General features: G+C 35.0%; 1 protein-coding gene across 2 annotated transcripts in view; it reads right to left on the bottom strand.

Moving 5' to 3' along the window:
• The window catches only part of LOC149802891 (leucine-rich repeat serine/threonine-protein kinase 1-like), a 148,005-nt gene that overhangs the window by 115,461 nt on the left and 9,660 nt on the right, over positions 1-22,884 (bottom strand). For both annotated transcript variants that reach the window (XM_089952359.1, XM_089952360.1), the window contains exons 3-5: positions 17,258-17,298; positions 4,263-4,428; positions 3,490-3,525 (exon numbers count right to left, since the gene is read on the bottom strand). In XM_089952359.1, the coding sequence (XP_089808485.1) occupies positions 3,490-3,525; positions 4,263-4,428; positions 17,258-17,298 (243 nt within the window). The remainder of the gene's footprint in view (positions 1-3,489; positions 3,526-4,262; positions 4,429-17,257; positions 17,299-22,884) is intronic.

Raw genomic sequence — 22,884 nt, forward strand, 5'->3', positions numbered from 1 at the left:
ATTGCTATTTTTATTAATTCAGACACAGTTCAGTATACAGCACAGTCAGGTTCGATAGACCCCAACCATCATGCTATAGCAGAGTCACACTGTAATAATACTAATAATATTAATAATAATAATACTACTACTAATAATAATAATAGTCCTTCTAAGGGATGGCACACTACTGGCCAAAAAGAAAAGTAGGGAATCCGTGATAAGTCCATTTTCTTTCATACTTTATAAAATATATTAAGTACAATATTCAATAAAATATCAATGAATGATGTCAATATAAGTTTCTGTTTAGGATGAGTAGTAATAACCTGATTTTAAAGATTACTGTGATGGTGCTCGCTCTGGATGTACAAGCGGCAGCATTGCCATTTAGGACCAATTAGACCTTGGGATAAATGTGTGTGTAGAATTCATGGCAATTACTAAACAAGTTTATGGAGAGTAGTAATAACATTTATTATATGCTCATTTTTTCTCCATTAACTTTATATTGTCAGAATCGCTCAGTATTTTACGATATTGCATACCATCATACAGTAGTCCCCCTCTTGAATGGCCCCCCTGACCAGCGGCCACCCGCTCCTTACGGCCAGAATCCGTTGGCACCGACAAGTTTGTGTTCAAAAGTACCCCTCGCGAAAGGCCACCCGGCTAACGCGACCAGCGGCCAGCATATTAGTGCAAAATCATAAAATTTACCCCTCACAAGCGGCCTCATTTTATTTGAATATGTATCCAGAACCAGTATTGTATTCATAACGTGTGTTAAATAATCCAATTTCTTGTTTCCCGATGTCAGGTTTTCGTTACTGAAAGAAGTGTTGAGTAAAGTACATTTACCACTAAGGTTAATATTATATCATTTACGCCTCACGAGAAGCCAAATTTATTCCATAAAAACCGAGAAAGACTCAAATTTTAATCCATACAAAAGGGTACGTACATGTAATCCAATTAGCCTTACTGCTGTGTTATCATAAGATGTCCGGTTTAGTCACTCTGATAATTGTTAAGAACACAATTATCTAACAGTAGTAACAGCTGAGAAGTGGCCGTATCGATGTACAATACCCAAGTCAGCAGGAAAATGGTTTAATAGCCTTTATGGCTTCCTATAGTAAGATGCTGAGCTTTTTCACTTTGGTAATCAGTGGCCATTACTACTGACAATAATTGTCCAAATTATGAATCCTAGCGGCCGCGAGGTCAAATCTGCGTGATGTTAATAGTACATATCGAAGCCGTTTTGGCTTCTCTCACCTAGTTTCAAGAAATGTATAAAAACAATAGGGTACCAGACTGCGACTAACGAATCACGTGACAAGATCACTTCCTTTAAAAACACACGGCAATTTGTTTAGATGCATACAAAATTGTTTTATCAGTATTTTAGTTGGCAACATGAATAACTTACTGCAAAAAGATCAACATGTCATCAAGGAAAATAAAAATTCTCAGTTTAGAGGAGAACGTGAAAGTAATTCAACTGACGGCGGGGGGGGCCCATCGAGGATCCTTGCAGAAAACTAACGTCGGGAAGACTCAGATAAATTAAACAATTCTGCAGAAGTGGAAAAGTGAAATGGACGCAGAAAGGAAGATTGTTTGAGCCAGGAGACGTTTGTATCCTGATTCGAAAGACAAGAAAAAGCAAAAAATTTGTCAGTTGAACTGGGATATGACGACTTTACCGCAAGTAACGGTTGTTTGCACAGATTTCAAGTGCGACACAATAATAAGTGTTCTGTCATTAGCGGCGAATCAGCTGAAGTTAATAATGAAATTGTCGAAGATTGGAACAAAAGACTAAACGATATATGCAGGGGATATGACAGCGAGGATATTTTTAATGTGATGAGACTGGTTTGTTTTTTAGACTTACCAACAAAGTGACGTGATGTGAACTGTAACATAATTATAAAGACAGTTTTAAAACTGTATCAATGGTTATTCATAGCATTCTTTTGCAAATGATGACAAAGTTTGTTTTACATTTATTTCACATCATGCAGGTGATTTTTTAATTAAAATATTAAATATTTAAAATTAAATGTACTTGTGACTTTTTTCATATGTATTTACTATTCACATTTGTCATCCCCCTCTAGAAAGGCCACCCACATTATAAGGCCACTTCCCTGCTGCATTAGGGGTGGCCTTATAAGAGGGGGACTACTGTATTGCATTCACGTGCATCAGGGAACTACTTTCTATTGTAAACAAACAATGGACACAGACGCCAGCACTTTTGATTTGTAAACAAATCATGTACACTTGCAAAGTAGACGCTTTAAGTTTTGGTTGATTTAATTTGTTTCTGAATGAACTAAACAGATGTTTCGTGGACTGCCACATACCAGCTGCTTTGGCACATTCCGCATTAACTTTTTTGATACAATGTTTCGGATTTAGGCTAGCTATACAGTAGACGCCAGAAAGGATCCTTAAAAATAACATACAAGTGACCAGGCATAAACTGTCTTCTTTAGCTGGTAATAAGAATGGCAAAAAAATATACATCCTGAATTTCCTCAAAATGTACTTTCTTAGTTCTGCAAATCCGATTTACAGGAGCCATGTCATAGGTTCTCAATTTTGATTACACATTCTGAAATTGTACTGTAATTCTGACTATATTCCAAGTGCAATTACATCCTCCTTACTGCACCCAAAATGAAATAAGCATTAAATTCCATAGCATCTTTTTGATAATTTCAATTGAAAGATTTCATATTTTTCCCACATTATGATTTCAAACATTCAATGACAGAAGCAGAAACACATTTGCAGATGTCAACACACTTCTCCCTCACTTCTTCAATCCAATATATTTCATGTGGAATTGTCGCATAAAATCTAGTCCATGATCACGAAATTTTGTGGAATAAAAAAAAAATCTATTCATTCCATATCAAATGAAAAAGTTGTTGCAATGCACATTTATTCACAATATTATTCCAAACTTCAATTTTATCAAGACATGCCATTTTCTTTCGAAAGTTATGTCAAGCGCGACCAAGTTCAAATTTATATGGGCGGAGTTAAGTGTTTGCAGTAATAATGTTGTTGTTATGTAATGATGAATCTGCGCTTGTTTGTTTAGTTTGCAATACGGCATACATTCAGTTACTTTGTTTCTTGAAGTGTATTTTGTTAATATAATTAAGCATTAGGTAGAATAAGAAATGAGCATATAATAAAAAGGTTACTGCATCTGTATGGGAAAAATATGAACTCGTTTTGTCGGATGGACATGCTGCACTCCCAAGGTCATGCAGTATTTACATCCGAAAAACTCTTTCATATTTTGCCATACAAATGCAGTAACCTATAAATATATGACCAGTAATTATAAGTATAATGATAATGGCATTTTGGTTCATGTAATCTGGCAAAGAACCAAGTTTGACAGGTGAACCTGCATTTCAAGTTTACCCAGGTAAAAAGGCCAGTTTGGCTATTGAAAGGTTTGACTGCACATATACTTACTTCTAACACTTTCTTCTTCAGTCTGCTTCCTTCTTCCTGTTGGTACAAAACACATGTTTAAATATGTTATTACCTCTACTCTGGTTATTAAATCAAACTGGACAGCTGATTTTTCATACGGCTCAATGGAGTGACTAACTTTTCACACGGCTCAAAGGAGTGACTAACTTTGTATGCAACTCAAAGGAGGGATTAACTTTTCATAGAGATCAAAGGACATTACTAAATTTTCATACAGCTCAAAGGACATTACTAGCTTTTCATACTGCTCAGAGATGACTAACTTTTCAAACAACTCAGAGATGACTAACTTTTCAAACAGCTGAAAGGTGATGACTAACACTTAAGCAACATCACCCAAGACACCAAAATGAGTCTAATTTGTCCAGACGTTAATTTAAGAATGTGTAATATGGTCTGGTGACCAAGACTAATTTTGGGTGCAATTGATTTATTGGTCACTCTGTTTGGATTAGTGTTCTTACAGTCATCGAGTACAATGATATCAAACATACATGAAAGATCTGGAACTTGTCACAATAGCATAGTTTGTATTGATCAAATGCACCTTAATAAAAACATGATTGTGCTTATGGCAGGAGCAATAAATTAATAACTTTGGACTAAATGCCTAAAATTAAATTGTTTTGCACATAAAAAAATGTCTATGCATTTTAGCAACTTGTTTTGTGCATACATGTATACACTGCTTATCTGGGGCTCTCTATTATTTTTAACATCTTTTAAAATGTTTGTACACACTGGATGCTTACTATAAACCTTCTCAAACTCGTCCAGAGCTATCTTGTTGTCAATGTTCTTGGCAAAGTTAAAGACTGACATCCCTGAACTATCTGTTGAGTCAATATCTGCACCAAAATCTAGCAACAGTTTAATGGCTTCTATCTTGACATCCATCAGGGCCTGGTGCAGTGGAGACTGGAAACAAAAAATATTAGGTAAGATTAAATACATATATATGGACAGTATCAATATCTCTCTCACACTCATGAAAGTGACATTTTTTCCTGCAGAATTAAGGTAGCTGCTGAACATCACTGAGCAATATTTTAAAAGCAATCAAAGCAGATCTCATTTAATGTAAATAAAATACTGAACTATTTCATTAATTTATATACTGGAAATGTGTAACTTTCTGTTCCAGATCTGCTGTTGCTTCAATACATCCATTCATTATTTACTGTTTCCCTTTTCAAGTTTTCTTTTTTTAGCATTGCTGGTACTTCCAGAAAAACTGTGCATAGACTCATACTCTACAACATTATTTCATGCTTCTCTTATTATTTATTTTTATTTTATTTTTTATTTCTTAGCTGATGTATACCTACAAAATTAATAACACTTACTTAGCAGACATATTTGCTTGAGTCTGCTAGGAAACTAGATCCCAAAACAGTGTTTTGTAGGTAATAATAAAGGTTAGTTTGGTTGCTTCTGTATTTTTCTTTTGGTTCCAAGTAGGGCCTACACTACATATATCTTGTTTTGAGGTCTTGTATGCTGTTATACACTGCAACGCATCACATGATGTGGTATGATGTAGGTCTAATGACCCCAAATTAATGACATTGATTTAATCACAAGAGTTTGTGAAGTCTAAACATTACGAGATGGGCTTTACACCAACAATGTCTTAGGGTTTGGGATTTGGGTGTTTAAAAAAATCTCAAAAATATAATTCCCAACTAAAGAGGGAATCCAACGTAAAAAGTCTGACATACCTTGTTATTAACTGGCCATTTCAGCCCATTTACCAAACATGTCAGGCAAAATATATATATATTTCCGAAAGCAAAACACACATGCATAATGTTATGACTCTATGGTCTTAAAGAGTGACAGAAAAAAGCAAAACTAATTTTTGTGTGTCAAATTCAAGAAATAATTTAATTCTTCAAGTTATAAAATTAAATATTAATTTGAAGAATTAAATTATTTCTTGAATTTTAAAACCAACAAACTGTTAGTGCTGCTTCTTTATATTCCTTTCTTTAAGACCATAGTCATAATAGTATGTATGTATGTTTTGCTTTCACAAATATAGTTATTGTGAATTAAGTCCCAAATAATCCTAAAAGTCTATCACAAGTCCAAAAGTATAGAATGTATTCCAATCCTAAATGTGCTGATGTACCAAGTCTTCAATGTGCAGATGTAACAATATTATGTTTTGATCCAAAATGTCAATGAATACTTTTCCATTACAATGAATAATTTTAAAAAAATATTTCTCTCAAAGTATATTTAAGAACAGCTAAAAGTGATTTCACAAAGAGTGATATCATAATACGTATGAAAAATTTGTTTACAACTTCAACACTTATATAAAAACCTGAGACACTGTAAAATAACCAGGATGTTGGTCAAAAGTTTATTTTTAGAACATTCTAAAATTTGTAAATAATGCTTGAACCTGAACTCAAATATCAGTAAACAACTTATTTACAACTTTAAAAGCAAGACAAAAGCAGGTAGACAATAGAATTTCCAAGGGCAAAACCAAGGTCCTAAACTCAAATCCAAGGAAACGTGTACAAAAAATGATCATTATAATCTACAATCATGAACAAAAGTTAAACACACCATAGATACATACATGCATGCATATGGATGTGCATACATACCTTCCTACCTGCCTACCTACATACATACAGCAAATACATAATGACCATTCCCAATAAATCTCTTCAACCTGACTATAAATCCATTTCAATTGGCTAGTTTTAGTTCCATCATTACAGTACTACTATTGGCTAGTTTTAGTTCCATCATTATGGTACTACTATTGGCTAGTTTTAGTTCCATCATTACGGTACTACTATTGGCTAGTTTTAGTTCCATCATTACGGTACTACTATTGGCTAGTTTTAGTTCCATCATTACGGTACTACTATTGGCTAGTTTTAGTTCCATCATTACGGTACTACTATTGGCTAGTTTTAGTTCCATCATTACGGTACTACTATTGGCTAGTTTTAGTTCCATCATTACGATACTACTATTGGCTAGTTTTAGTTCCATCATTACGGTACTACTATTGGCTAGTTTTAGTTCCATCATTACAGTACTACTATTGGCTAGTTTTAGTTCCATCATTACAGTACTACTATTGGCTAGTTTTAGTTCCATCATTACGGTACTACTATTGGCTAGTTTTAGTTCCATCATTACAGTACTACTATTGGCTAGTTTTAGTTCCATCATTACGGTACTACTATTGGCTAGTTTTAGTTCCATCATTACCGTACTACTATTGGCTAGTTTTAGTTCCATCATTATGATACTACTATTGGCTAGTTTTAGTTCCATCATTACGTACTACTATTGGCTAGTTTTAGTTCCATCATTACAGTACTACTATTGGCTAGTTTTAGTTCCATCATTACAGTACTACTATTGGCTAGTTTTAGTTCCATCATTACGGTACAACTATTGGCTAGTTTTAGTTCCATCATTACAGTACTACTATTGGCTAGTTTTAGTTCCATCATTACAGTACTACTATTGGCTAGTTTTAGTTCCATCATTACAGTACTACTATTGGCTAGTTTTAGTTCCATCATTATGATACTACTATTGGCTAGTTTTAGTTCCATCATTACGGTACTACTATTGGCTAGTTTCAGTTCCATCATTACAGTACTACTATTGGCTAGTTTTAGTTCCATCATTACGGTACTACTATTGGCTAGTTTTAGTTCCATCATTACAGTACTACTATTGGCTAGTTTTAGTTCCATCATTACAGTACTACTATTGGCTAGTTTTAGTTCCATCATTACGGTACTACTATTGGCTAGTTTTAGTTCCATCATTACGGTACTACTATTGGCTAGTTTTAGTTCCATCATTACGGTACTACTATTGGCTAGTTTTAGTTCCATCATTACAGTACTACTATTGGCTAGTTTTAGTTCCATCATTACGGTACTACTATTGGCTAGTTTTAGTTCCATCATTACGGTACTACTATTGGCTAGTTTTAGTTCCATCATTACAGTACTACTATTGGCTAGTTTTAGTTCCATCATTATGATACTACTATTGGCTAGTTTTAGTTCCATCATTATGATACTACTATTGGCTAGTTTTAGTTCCATCATTACGGTACTACTATTGGCTAGTTTTAGTTCCATCATTACAGTACTACTATTGGCTAGTTTTAGTTCCATCATTACAGTACTACTATTGGCTAGTTTTAGTTCCATCATTACGGTACTACTATTGGCTAGTTTTAGTTCTATCATTACAGTACTACTATTGGCTAGTTTTAGTTCCATCATTACAGTACTACTATTGGCTAGTTTTAGTTCCATCATTACAGTACTACTATTGGCTAGTTTTAGTTCCATCATTATGATACTACTATTGGCTAGTTTTAGTTCCATCATTACGGTACTACTATTGGCTAGTTTTAGTTCCATCATTACAGTACTACTATTGGCTAGTTTTAGTTCCATCATTACAGTACTACTATTGGCTAGTTTTAGTTCCATCATTACGGTACTACTATTGGCTAGTTTTAGTTCCATCATTACAGTACTACTATTGGCTAGTTTTAGTTCCATCATTATGATACTACTATTGGCTAGTTTTAGTTCCATCATTACGGTACTACTATTGGCTAGTTTTAGTTCCATCATTACAGTACTACTATTGGCTAGTTTTAGTTCCATCATTATGATACTACTATTGGCTAGTTTTAGTTCCATCATTACGGTACTACTATTGGCTAGTTTTAGTTCCATCATTACAGTACTACTATTGGCTAGTTTTAGTTCCATCATTACAGTACTACTATTGGCTAGTTTTAGTTCCATCATTATGATACTACTATTGGCTAGTTTTAGTTCCATCATTATGGTACTACTATTGGCTAGTTTTAGTTCCATCATTACGGTACTACTATTGGCTAGTTTTAGTTCCATCATTACAGTACTACTATTGGCTAGTTTTAGTTCCATCATTACCGTACTACTATTGGCTAGTTTTAGTTCCATCATTACAGTACTACTATTGGCTAGTTTTAGTTCCATCATTACAGTACTACTATTGGCTAGTTTTAGTTCCATCATTACAGTACTACTATTGGCTAGTTTTAGTTCCATCATTACGGTACTACTATTGGCTAGTTTTAGTTCCATCATTACAGTACTACTATTGGCTAGTTTTAGTTCCATCATTACAGTACTACTATTGGCTAGTTTTAGTTCCATCATTACGGTACTACTATTGGCTAGTTTTAGTTCTATCATTACAGTACTACTATTGGCTAGTTTTAGTTCCATCATTACAGTACTACTATTGGCTAGTTTTAGTTCCATCATTACAGTACTACTATTGGCTAGTTTTAGTTCCATCATTATGATACTACTATTGGCTAGTTTTAGTTCCATCATTACAGTACTACTATTGGCTAGTTTTAGTTCCATCATTACAGTACTACTATTGGCTAGTTTTAGTTCCATCATTACAGTACTACTATTGGCTAGTTTTAGTTCCATCATTACGGTACTACTATTGGCTAGTTTTAGTTCCATCATTACAGTACTACTATTGGCTAGTTTTAGTTCCATCATTATGATACTACTATTGGCTAGTTTTAGTTCCATCATTACGGTACTACTATTGGCTAGTTTTAGTTCCATCATTACAGTACTACTATTGGCTAGTTTTAGTTCCATCATTATGATACTACTATTGGCTAGTTTTAGTTCCATCATTACGGTACTACTATTGGCTAGTTTTAGTTCCATGATTACAGTACTACTATTGGCTAGTTTTAGTTCCATCATTACAGTACTACTATTGGCTAGTTTTAGTTCCATCATTATGATACTACTATTGGCTAGTTTTAGTTCCATCATTATGGTACTACTATTGGCTAGTTTTAGTTCCATCATTACGGTACTACTATTGGCTAGTTTTAGTTCCATCATTACAGTACTACTATTGGCTAGTTTTAGTTCCATCATTACGGTACTACTATTGGCTAGTTTTAGTTCCATCATTACAGTACTACTATTGGCTAGTTTTAGTTCCATCATTACAGTACTACTATTGGCTAGTTTTAGTTCCATCATTACAGTACTACTATTGGCTAGTTTTAGTTCCATCATTATGATACTACTATTGGCTAGTTTTAGTTCCATCATTACGGTACTACTATTGGCTAGTTTTAGTTCCATCATTACAGTACTACTATTGGCTAGTTTTAGTTCCATCATTATGATACTACTATTGGCTAGTTTTAGTTCCATCATTACGGTACTACTATTGGCTAGTTTTAGTTCCATCATTACAGTACTACTATTGGCTAGTTTTAGTTCCATCATTATGATACTACTATTGGCTAGTTTTAGTTCCATCATTACGGTACTACTATTGGCTAGTTTTAGTTCCATCATTACAGTACTACTATTGGCTAGTTTTAGTTCCATCATTATGATACTACTATTGGCTAGTTTTAGTTCCATCATTACAGTACTACTATTGGCTAGTTTTAGTTCCATCATTACAGTACTACTATTAGCAAATTTTAGTTCTGTCAGTACTATTAAACTCTGGATGAAGAGAACAAAAACTAATTTGGTTGAAATAATTATATAGCATATCTTATTTTCATGGTTTGTCCACACCATACCCCTTTATAACACAACCCTGCTTTTAACAAAAGTTAGTATTATTTTATCTCGCCTATAAACCTGCACACTTTGATGGCAATAAACCATGATACAGGTGACGCTCACTATATGCCAATTTGATTTATGCATTTGCAATTGAATGCCATTTATAATGAAGAAATAAAAATCTATTTGCGTATCTGTGCTTGTTTTATTACCATCACTGGAACCATGTGCTGTGACTCGTGCATAGCTCATGCAGATGCATGTACATGGTTATATGTATCTATATTATGTGTATTATTTTCATAATAATAGTTTCTGTAAGTGTCATTTGGTTAATGACATTTTTAATGCTAATATACTATGATAGTAAGTTTGCACTGTGAGATAAGTCATGTATTAAGTGCATTGTTTCATTCATAAAGTTCCAAGGTTAAGTCATACTAAAAATACAAGTAAACACCATATGATCGGAAAAGGATACGAGTTCTAGTGAAAGGTCAAAATTCACCTACTTTATATTAGTCAGTGTTAGAACAGCTGATCTCTTATTTTGAAATACCAAGATGATTAATTGCATTCTCGCTAATGGATATTATAATTCTATATAATATAATTATTTCGTAGAATTAGACATTCTTAGTAGTAGTTCAGTCTTGGAAGAGTTATATTGTGGGGGCTGATTCTTTTATTTTATCATTCACTGGAATTACAGCACTAAAACTATCTGGATATAATAGCTATACAGGATTACTGTGAATTTATTTAAAGACATTTTGGGATTATAACAGTGACACTTCTGTACTGTTGATACTTCATTACAATACAGACTATCATTTGGAATACCTTTGGAACTCATTTAGATGACTCAAAACTTTTGGAATTGATATAACATTTAGGACTTTAGGAATCCATTCACCATACTGTAATTTGTTTTTAATTCTTTCACTTCGTATTTCAGGGAATAAATTATATTTTTCAATTATGCAAGACTTGTTGGTGTTGCTTGCTAAGTGTACTTGTTTTAAGACCATAAAATCATAACACCATGCATTTCATCACTCAATGAATCTTTTTTTCACAAATATTCATTATTTGAAAGGTATAAATTGCCCAAGAACTTCTTTAATTTACAAGTATTCTATGGGAAAATCAATTGATGCCAATCTGGAATATACTTCTTAACCTCAGAAATGCATCTATGGCAAAAATCGAGCCTCACCTTTATAATAAGCAATCAATGTACCTAGATATCTAATTTCTACCTGTGTATTGGATTACTACATACCCACCTGCCACCTGACATTCATACATACTGTTACAGTGTACACATGTCCACATAAAGAAACACAGTAAGTACACAAGAATGGTTAATTCAAAATATACATGCATGTATAACAAACATAAAGGGAAAAGCGAATTGTAAATAAAGAGCAGGTTCCAAAAATTCCTTTAAAAGACTTATCATTTGGAAAAAATTACTTAAAAAGATGTTACAGATTTGGTCATTGCACCACCAATGAGTAAATTAAAGAAAATGCATATTCCTTGATGAAATAAACCTAAATTTGATAACTTTCTATAAATATTTTTGGGTTGGTGTTTCGGCACCATATGGCAACAAAAGCAGGTTATTTGGCACTGATACAGCTGGAGTGAAATGCTCTGCCCAAGGGCATACCATGGTAGACAGTACTAACTGATCTGAAGGTAGAATTCTAATGCACATCCTTTAAGTCTAACACTACGCAGAAAGCTAAGGCAGTCCTTTTGTAGCTATAGTACAATTTACAACCACTCTGAACCTCAACCTTTCTCTGACATATCATAAACCTACTTTTATTAGTGTGCTGTTCATTTTGTCAGAATTCATGAGAATAATATATCTGCAAAATTAAACAACTGCAAATCTGTCATTTTCTTAAAAGTTTTAAGTTGCAGCAGATCATTGGAATTTAACAGCCACAAAATAGTTTCACATAAGGAAATTATGAAGTTCCAATATGCTGTCGGGGGGGGGGGGGGGGGGGGGGCAAGGAGACTGCATTACCATATTAACATTTCCAGTAACTCCAGTCATATATATATATATATATTGTGGAATGGTAGTATTTGATCATGTCAACTTTTCGCCTCATACAGCCAGAGAAAAAAGTCTGCTAGTTGAGGGATTAAGGCATTCAGTGGGACAATATTATCCATTTTCCACCAGTCCCTGAAAAAACACAAATTCCCTTACAAGTCTACAGAGTGAAGGGCCTTTTTCCCCACATGCAAAGGTCTGAATTCTTTTTTTCACAATGCTGTCTTGACAAGAGCCAAGTATCAAGGAGAACATATTCCAAGCAGGTATGAAGCACCTGCAGACTTGTTTGAGAAGATCTGGTTTGGTCATTATCTTCCTCAGCAGATCTAGTGCTAGCCTGAATAAATCACTGTCCCAGGACTTGTCCCATTTGAGAGGTGCTATCTGAATTATTTTGCAATGCTAACCTCATATTTTCTGTACTAACTTCAGTATTTAGATTGGAAAGGGGGGGTAAACAAAGGCCCATATCCTCCCCCAACTGACAAAGTATCCATGGCCCAAGCTTCTGGGTCCAGGACCTGAGAAACATAAGGTGGGCTGTTTGTGGTTCCACCTCATCACAAACAGGTCAATCATTGGATGCCCCCAAAGTGCACAAAAACTGACAGCTGAAGGGACCATTATGCTTGAGTAACCCAACACTTTCTGGACAGTAGATCAGCCGAAACATTGAGTCTGCTGGGAATGTGTCTGATTAGCATCTTGATCTTAGTTGCTAACACCAATTATGAAACTGCCAAACCAGCACACACAGGTTGTGTGACTGGTGCTAAAATGTTTGATTTCCACCAGAGTTGGTCCTTCCAGAGCAATTATAATTGTTTTTATTCTAGATGTGAAGCTGTTTCCCTGGTAACCTAGTCAATGACTGTATTAGAGCCTGGAAGCAAGCAAGCTCCCTGACTGTATATACTGGCATCTGTACATAACATTTCCAGACGGAGTTTCTCCATAAGAATTCCTGTCATGAGCCAGTTATGCTTGTGTGATTGATAATGGAATGTTTGTACCTCATTCACAATATTGACCTTCTGGTTCAATGGACTGGAAAATGGGCACTATTTAGCCATCAAAGTCACCTGTTACAAGCACACATACAGAAGGCCCAGATCCACTGCCACACTGAGTAACCCAAGGAGTTGGCCCAGCAGGACCAGATCCACTGCCACATTGAGTAACCCAAGGAGTTGGCCCAACAGGACCAGATTCACTGCCACATTGAGTAACCCAAGGAGTTGGCCCAGCAGGACCAGATTCACTGACACTGAGTAACCCAAGGAGTTGACCCAGCAGGACCAGATCCACTGCCACTTTGAGTAACCCAAGGAGTTGGCCCAGCAGGACCAGATTCACTGCCACATTGAGTAACCCAAGGAGTTGGCCCAGCAGGACCAGATTCACTGACACACTGAGTAACCCAAAGAGTTGGCCCAGCAGGACCAGATCCACTGCCACACTGAGTAACCCAAGGAGTTGGCCCAGCAGGACCAGATTCACTGCCACATTGAGTAACCCAAGGAGTTGGCCCAGCAGGACCAGATTCACTGACACACTGAGTAACCCAAGGAGTTGGCCCAGCAGGACCAGATTCACTGCCACATTGAGTAACCCAAGGAGTTGGCCCAGCAGGACCAGATCCACTGCCACATTGAGTAACCCAATGAGTTGACCCAGCAGGACCAGATTCACTGCCACATTGAGTAACCCAAGGAGTTGGCCCAGCAGGACCAGATTCACTGACACACTGAGTAACCCAAAGAGTTGGCCCAGCAGGACCAGATCCACTGACACACTGAGTAACTCAAGGAGTTGGCCCAGCAGGACCAGATTCACTGCCACATTGAGTGACCCAAGGAATTGGCCCAGCAGGACCAGATCCACTGCCACTTTGAGTAACCCAAAGAGTTGGCCCAGCAGGACCAGATTCACTGCCACTTTGAGTAACCCAAGGAGTTGGCCCAGCAGGACCAGATCCACGGCTACATTGAGTAACCCAAGGATTTGCTGAAATCCACTCCTGGTGAAAAAGTTTGATGATCAATAGAACATGTACATAAGACACACGAGACGGAGAATGGTGATAAATTCAATACCCTGATGGACAAAACACTAGGATTGGTGAATGTCTGATTTTTCCCAGTTCACTAGAAAACTGAGATGATTCAAAAGGGATAGATTATTTCTGCCCTTGAGGAGAATAGCATGTACCATATGCTTTTGGAGCTCATCAAAATATGTCACCATCACTACGGAGGATGTCGACCATGAAAGAGAAAGGAAGCAATCCATGACTCTGATGAAGACTCTGGGGCTGATATTTAGAATGATTGGAAGGACTCAAAAAAACTTTGTGATGGTAAGCAAACTAATGCAACTTAAACAATGCCAGATGAACTGGGACAAAAAAGCAGGCATCTGTGAGATCAAGACTGACTGCATATTCATCCATTCATACAAGAGTCAGATAGCCTTAGCTTGCCATTGGTTGAGATGGCCGGATTGTTGGTACAACTACAGATGGCAAGGCAGTACTGCATGCTGGATCCACTGGATGAAAAAAATACTCCATGTCTCCAGTCTTAGAGACATAAAGGTCAAGCTTGGACTTATGAGGGGACTTGGACTGCCTAAAAATGGGGGAATAATCCCCCAATGTGTACCTGTACCAGTCTACTCATCTGTTGCATATTCAACTACAACTGCAACGTATCTGCATTTGTCTCCCCCCCTCCAAATCTCTGCTAATATCAAAGTGAAAGGCATTGTCCTTGAATGTTGGGTGGGTGGGACCAGAGTAGTGTCCTCCACAATGCTCACAACCAATTCTGTATGTGGATGTATGCTTAATACATCCATACCCATCTTGCACCATTTCCCCCTCTTCTCTTTGCCTTTTGCTGATTTTTGCAGAACAGCCAACCAGGTGTCCTCAGACAATAAATAAAATATGCTGTGATTGTGAGGAAGAGATATATTTCTACATACCAGGCAGAACTTATGTGTCTTCACTGCACTGTATTTCTTGCATTTACTGCATTTCACTTGTTTATGAATCAACATTAATCCAAATAAATCATACATTTTGAACAGGCAGCTTGAATTTCACAATGACTTGGATATAATGGCGCACATTATTCAGTATGATGTTATGTACAGAAGCAAAGCTTAAAAACTGGCAACACTGACTGGTGGCAAGAGGAAGTAACGAGCAATAGTTAATGCCCTTTGTCAACATGATATAGACAGAAAAGGCAAATTTTCATCTTTTAGCAGGGCTGGATTTTCATCTTTTAGCAGGGCTGGATTTGGGAGGTAGCAGCCTTATATTCCTAACCTTAATATGATCAGAGAATGTATTTAAAGGTGAAACAAAGCCACAATGATAGTTATTGTTATAGTACTGCCAACAACGTAAAGTGGAGATTCTATCTGATGCTGGGGTCCCAGGTGACCAAATGGACTAAAGCATTTGCCTTTACCAATCACTGCCATCGCACCACTGTCCATGTGGGTTTGAGTCTTGAGCTCAACCAATCGGGTTATGTGAAAAAGCTTGCCAGTAGCTTCCAATGGGTCAGTGGCTTCTGCCAGGGTTTTTCTGGGTTCTTCCTCCACCAGTTATACTGGCTGCAATGTATAGCTTAACATGCACTGAATAATAGCGTTAAACAAAAGTAAATTATTTGATGCTTGACGTCATGAATACATTATAGATGGCAATGTATGCGTTAATCTGCTTTGTTGACAGAAGTGTGAAATTGAATTGGGAGCAATTATGAACTATGCCTGTTGCAATTTGACACACATGATATAAATATGTTACTTCATGCTTGTTTTGTCAGATAAGGGGGTTTGAAATTTACTTGATTTGACAGTGATGAAGTCAAATATACATATATACAATAAAAGAATAAGATCTAAATTTTAAATTTACAACTGTTATGATTCTATGGTCTTAAAATAAGTAAGAAAGAATGAAAACCAACAAGGTTTGCAAAATTTAAAATATTATTTATATCCCTAAAATAAAAAGTGAAAGAAATCTAAATAACTTAGAATACAGTCAATGAAAACCTAAAGTCCTAAATCTTCTATCAATTCCAAAAGTATAAAGTAATCCAAATGAGTTCCCAAGGTTTTCTAAATGATGGTTATTAATTTACTGATGTATCAACAGTACAGCAGAATCGTTATAATATAATCCCAAAAAGCCTTTAATGAACTCCCAGTATTTCCATACTGCTATTGTTCCAATGAGTCTGAAATATTTCAATGATTGCAATTCTAATAAATGAGTAAATAAAATAAATGAAATCCTCTCAATGAATAATTTCCATGACTGGTGATATACTATGTATTAAGAAAGCATAATTTTACACAATAATTTTCTTGCATAGATCACTCAAATGCAATAGACAGAATGCAATACCACGGCTGAATGAATCATCTTGGCATTTCAAAATCACTCTATCAGTAAACAGATAGACTGTCTTAATACAAACTAATCCAGAACTAGGTCAGCTTTGCCTCTCGCTATAACTCATGTCCTGAAATTGGATTACATTATTTTCACTTCAACAATAGTGTTGCTCAACCTTGGAACTTACACTTGATACATGGCTCATCTTGCAATAAGAACTTACAACTGATTTGAAATTTAGTATTTACAATATTATTAACTAAATAACTCTTATTTATTATAAATATGAATGATAATACAAATAATATAGTTATATGTAACTATGTTTGTACAACAAGAGTATTTTGGAATCAGTCAAAATTATGTTACCATCAGACATCTCCAGCATATAAAAGAGTTTTAAGTGGTGACATATGTATATGTGTGTGTGTGTGTGTGTGTGTGTGTGTGTGTTTATGGATAACTTGGTTATCAGAAACATAACATCTGAGCAACAATAAATCATTTATATGTATGTAGCTAGACCATTTCTTATGACATTAGACTAATGAATTGTTCTTTAACTTATGAGAGTAAGAAAAAAGATCTGCAGGGCAATCATGGTTAACTTACCATCATGTTATACCTCACACCTGCGGAACTGCTGGGATCAGCTACAAAAAAAAGGTTAATGATTAGAAGTCTACACTGACCAAAACTACCGGTCAATTATCATCCCAGCTAAAGAAAAGCAAATGTTTACCTTATAATTTTGCAGAATGTTATCATGCAGGTTTGCAATATTATTTTAATTGGTGGCAATCAAGATTTTTATCTTCACAGAATAGTAAATCCCATAGCTGATGCCATGGACTATTCATTTTTAACTTGGTCAAGAAAAAGATCCCATGTAGCTAGTCCAGGACAATTTATTTGACTATTTAAAAAAAAAGTCAGGCAAGTGCTTATTTTCATGCCATAACCACTTTACTTACCTTCATCTAGCATTTCATGCCCTCTGACATTACTAAATGTTTGATTCTACCCATCTCTATGTATTTATTTACATCATACATTCAGGGTTGTCTTATTCAAATCAGATGATTTAAATCACTCCCAAATAACATCCAAGTGATTTTTTAAAATTTTTACATATGTTCATAAACTGCACAGATTTTGTACCTTATATCACCTGTATTATAGCATTAGAAAGTCTTGCATTATTAATAACAAATTGGATCTGCTCAGCTAATCGTGATTGTGAGTTTGAATGTTAAATAATCAAAACATACAAACTCGTGATGAACAACTCATCTTTGCTTTTAATACAACACAATCCAATAAAATTAATGAAAGGCATTTAATTAACATTAGTGTTGGGTCTCTTTATGAACTGATTAAATGGCAGAGATTGGCAGAGATAATTCTTCAATTTTGAATTGATTACACAGAGGATTAACTTCCATGCCCAATGTTGTGTTTGAAGTGAAAAATTCATGTAAATTATGGAGTGGCCTCTGTTCAAATATAAAGGACAAAATGTATGGCATAATCATTTTAGAAGTCAAGCAAGATGATGTTTACAGTGTGGATGAAATGAGTTTACTAAATTATTTTTAAAGTTCATAAGAAAGATTCAGAGAAGAAAAATCCATGTGTAAGTGGAGTGGTAAGACATAAGACTGCCACTAAGTGTGAGGTAACTATTTCTCCAACAAAACATAAGCCAGATTCTGTGGCAACAAAAAATTTCAAACATGACAAATTTAATAAAGTAATTTCTATTGGTTGATAATTATCCCTGGCTTGAATTCACGAACTCAGAAGGAAAAATATTCTGCAGTTATTAAAACCAATATCCCAAACTGACTGAAAATTCAACCTGCATACTTGTCAATGGAGCTATCAACAAATCAAGTCTTGAGAGAAGCTAGAGAAAGTCTGAATTCCAATAAATTACTTTCCATTTTTGCAGATGGAAGAACAGCGTGACCCCATTATCACATGGTGGTTGGGGTCCATAAAACCTGACCATGTTATAGACCAAACCATGTTATAACCAACCAAGTCTGTTTGCTGAAGAAAATGAAGCATTTACCTAAAATAGGGCCGGGATGGGTGGGGGGTGAAATAAAAGTGGGCACAAAAATATGTGCTTCTGATTAAATGAAGATAAACTAGTCTAAAAAAACACTTGTATATTGACAACTTGCAATTGTGTAGTAATACCATAATCAATTAAATAATGTACATGTATATAAGAAATCCATGAATATGAGTATTGATCACATGTTATAAAATTCATGTATAACTTCACATCCCATTAGAAAAAAACAAATAACACACATTTAAAAAATTGATGGTCCTCCTTTTGATCTAAATCTGATTGTCACTAAACAATTCACTACAACTGTCACATAAAGCACATGGCTTTTATTGTTTACATGAGACATGTACTTAAATTGGCCTGTCATTTTGCCTTCGGGTAGTCAAAAAAACTGATGAGACTGTTGACAGGAAAATGAAAATGTGAACAAATTAAAAAGTTTAACAAACATCTTTGGAAGATACCCCATCTTCAATTAACTTGACTTCCAGATATCAAAAGTTTCAATCCATTGGAAATTCAATTTGTGTTTTATGCTGCAGTTGGTAGCAAATGAAATCATACATTTTTTCCTGCGAAAATGAAACTTTCAAGGCACAATAAATGTGTTCTAATAACAATGGAAAATACAATAATCCACTGCTTTTACTTAAATTTGGTGCTGACTTCCTGTAAAGAAAGTTTTTTTGTGCTGTTGTTATTGAAGACTGTAAATGGCTTTCTTTGTGTTATTGAAGTTACCACTAAAGGACAGTTTTGAAGGACCAAAGAGATGTCCATTTCTTACTGTGGTGGCAACATCAAATAACTGCAGAACATTGTTTGAGATCAAATTACTTTTTCATTTGCTTAATACATGTATTTATAGAGAACAAGCAAGGCTTCAAAGTTTTCTTTGAAGTTTCAGAAAAATTTCATTTTCTGTGTACATTTTAAAAACAAAAGGTATTAGCCATCATTTGGTCAATTGTAGTAGTTACTGTTCCTGCCTTCAAAAGTTGGTCAGTTGTAGCTAGTCCTGTTGACTACTGGATAGAGCAACAAGTAAATCTCAGTTTGTTTTTCTTTTGTTGTTTGTTTTTTTTTTTTGTGTGAAATTTCTGGTAGCATATAGATGCTGCCTTCCACGCATGCATCATACATTTTATTTTTAAAAAAGGCCATCAGGTGTTTTGTTCTGACAGGGATTACTACAGAAAATGTGAGTGTTCTGAAGAATTTAATTCTACGAGGGAAAACAAGAGGAATTCTATATACCATCAGCAAACAAAGTCAGTTTAAATAAATATAATAATTACTAGTGAGCAGCCAATAGTCCAACACTGTTTTGTGTGAAAGATCCATAATGAGATAGCGCCTCATCCATTTGATCGCTGTTATAAGAAATATCAACAACAATATTTTTATTTTTTTCGAAATGCAGAGATCTCACAGCATACAGTACCCAGATCAGATGTCAGAAAAAGTGGATAATGATATAACAATTCACTGTTAAGATGGTTTGTCAATATTAACAAAGAATTTGTTTATCTAACAATAAATAAATTACAATGCATTTTATATCAAGCTTCTTTTCATGGTGCTTCTTAATTTCATTACATGAACCCAAGGTTGCATATAAAAGTTTAAATGGCCAACAATGTCACGAAAAACCTAGCCAGATTGTATATTTTCTCACCAATAAGGAAAATAAATCACAATTTGTGATACCGACTGGCGAAGTCAGCGTGATCACTGAATAAACTTTTAACAAGTTATTTTTCGTACTTTTAAGAAGAAAAACTTTTCCCCAAAATGATAATAAACATTTTTGTGCATTACTTTTTGTACTTTTAGGACAGAAAACAAATTTTTTGTGTATACATGAACATGAAGTTTTGGGAGCCACACCAAAATTGTGTTATATCTGAATCTGTGTTAAAACGAAGTGTGCTATAGCAGGGCCACACTACTAATGCTACTACACTGGAGCAAACAAATGGCACATAAAAGATATCTGGACAATGGAAAACTGAAAACATCTGATGCAACAAAATGTACACTATCAACTATGTTTCTGAAAAATTTGATTATTTTAAGAAACAAATATGTGTAAACTATTTTGCTAGTTCTTTTGATGGATTAAAGAGCATAAATGTGATCAAATTTTCACAAGTGATTTAAATTTTGTGACAAGTGAAAACGTAGGTGAGATAAATTGAACTTTTAGAAACCACTTGTCCTGGGCATTGTTAGGTTGTTGTTGACTTGTTGATGTTCTTCTGAACATGGTGCCATGTTATACAAGATAACTCCCAGCATATCTGAGTCCAAACTCTACACACATAGCAACTAGCAATACCGTACACAAGTTTCTTTTGAATACAGCAACTGAGGTAAAATATGTGTGACTTTCAAATACTTTAACACTGCACCATAACATCATTGATGTTGCAGCCACCATCAATACCAGAAATATCATGACTACATCTCACTGTTAACAGCTGAGATAAAACAAGCCTTCTTGACTGACTAGTTTACCTGAGTAATATAATAAAATATTACATTCCTGAGAAGGATATAACACTTGGAGCACAGTAACTAATTTCTTTCATTTCATATACAAAATATGTAAAATATAACTCTATGTTATCTTAGTTTTAAGACAGCATTACAATCTTACTAAGCAGGGCTTCTAATTAGTTTGATAATTAACATCAGTAAATTTCCTGCAGGTAGTTTTGACAGTTTTATTAGTATGTTGAATAGTAGACTCGAATGAGCCATCATTGCTTAACAGGCTTCAGGCAGATACTCCAGATTTGTCATAGATTGACTGTTCTTTCAGAACGTGTTTCTTCACTTATTTGTTCTGGAAAAGAGAACTATTACAATCATGCCCAGTCATTTTGCCCCACTAATACTACAATCATCTTTGGTTTTGAATATGATGCCATCACGTTATACTTGCAAACTGACCCATTTATGCTATGATGCACCCTCATTAATTGCATTAAATAATTATCCTTGGTGGTCCATTCTGTGCTAGCCTTAACAATCTGAGACTACATTCATCTTTACTTAAATGTAAACAGCAGCAAAAAAAGAAATATCATTTCAAAGCCAGCCAGCAGAGAATGAGTAGAAAAATTCCAGCTATCTCCTTTTCACATGTTCCTTCACAGCAATTTTAAAACTCTTGTGTTAATCTGGAAAATTTAATTCAAATTACTCTTAAACTGTCAACATTGAAGTCTGATCAACAATTGAGCATTGCCTTATCGGTAGGACAACCAGAATGGCACAAAGAAATAGTTTACTTTATCAACCATTGACATATTTTTCCTAACATAAACACTGCTTAAAAAAAGCCAACAATGAGCTAAAGTGTGTGGATCTAACACCTCCAGTTACAACATCAAGTAATTCCCACACCACTCCCATGGAGGTGGAATTGCTGTCATCACTAAGAACTCCATAATTTACCATCTTACTGGTAACTACAATACAACTTTCAATTTTGAATACATATCGTTTGAACTGGTCCAAACCTCACTCACAAAGGTAAGTCCATTTTTTCTGTCTCTACTGCCCTCCTCCAGGTCGAAAACATTTAAACAAAATCTTACTTAAATGTCTCTTTTTGATGCAATCTCCTAATCCCGTGATAGCTACCAGCAATATCAACATTAAATTTACAGTCAGTATGAAACCTAAGTGTCACTCTCAACAGTACACTCTCATTACACCAATATGTAATGAATAAATGCAATTTTCTTTTGGCTGATACCACTAAAAAAAACTTGTGTGTTTCTTAATACTTTCAAGACTGGACTATTGTAATTTACTTCTATCTCAGTATCTACTATTGATACTATTGAAACTTCAAAAACTTCAAAACATGATCGTCCTTACAGAATGAAGAACACAAGAACTGTTCACTATGCTACATTTCCTAGACTCCAGTCCAATATACCTAAATGACCTCACCCATGCATACATCCCATCTAGAAACTTAAGCTCCTCTTTGTATACTTTTATTCTCAACATTCCAACTGTTAAAATGAAGTCATTCAGATGTTCTTTTGCCTACCAGAGCCCAGCTACATGGAATAAATTACCCATCGATCTTATACACAAGGACAATGTCTTCATTCTTAAAACCAATCTATCT

This window comes from Sinohyriopsis cumingii, chromosome 3, assembly GCF_028554795.1.
Source record: "Sinohyriopsis cumingii isolate HCF-2022 chromosome 3, ASM2855479v2, whole genome shotgun sequence".
In the NCBI taxonomy this organism is placed as follows: Eukaryota; Metazoa; Mollusca; class Bivalvia; order Unionida; family Unionidae; genus Sinohyriopsis; species Sinohyriopsis cumingii.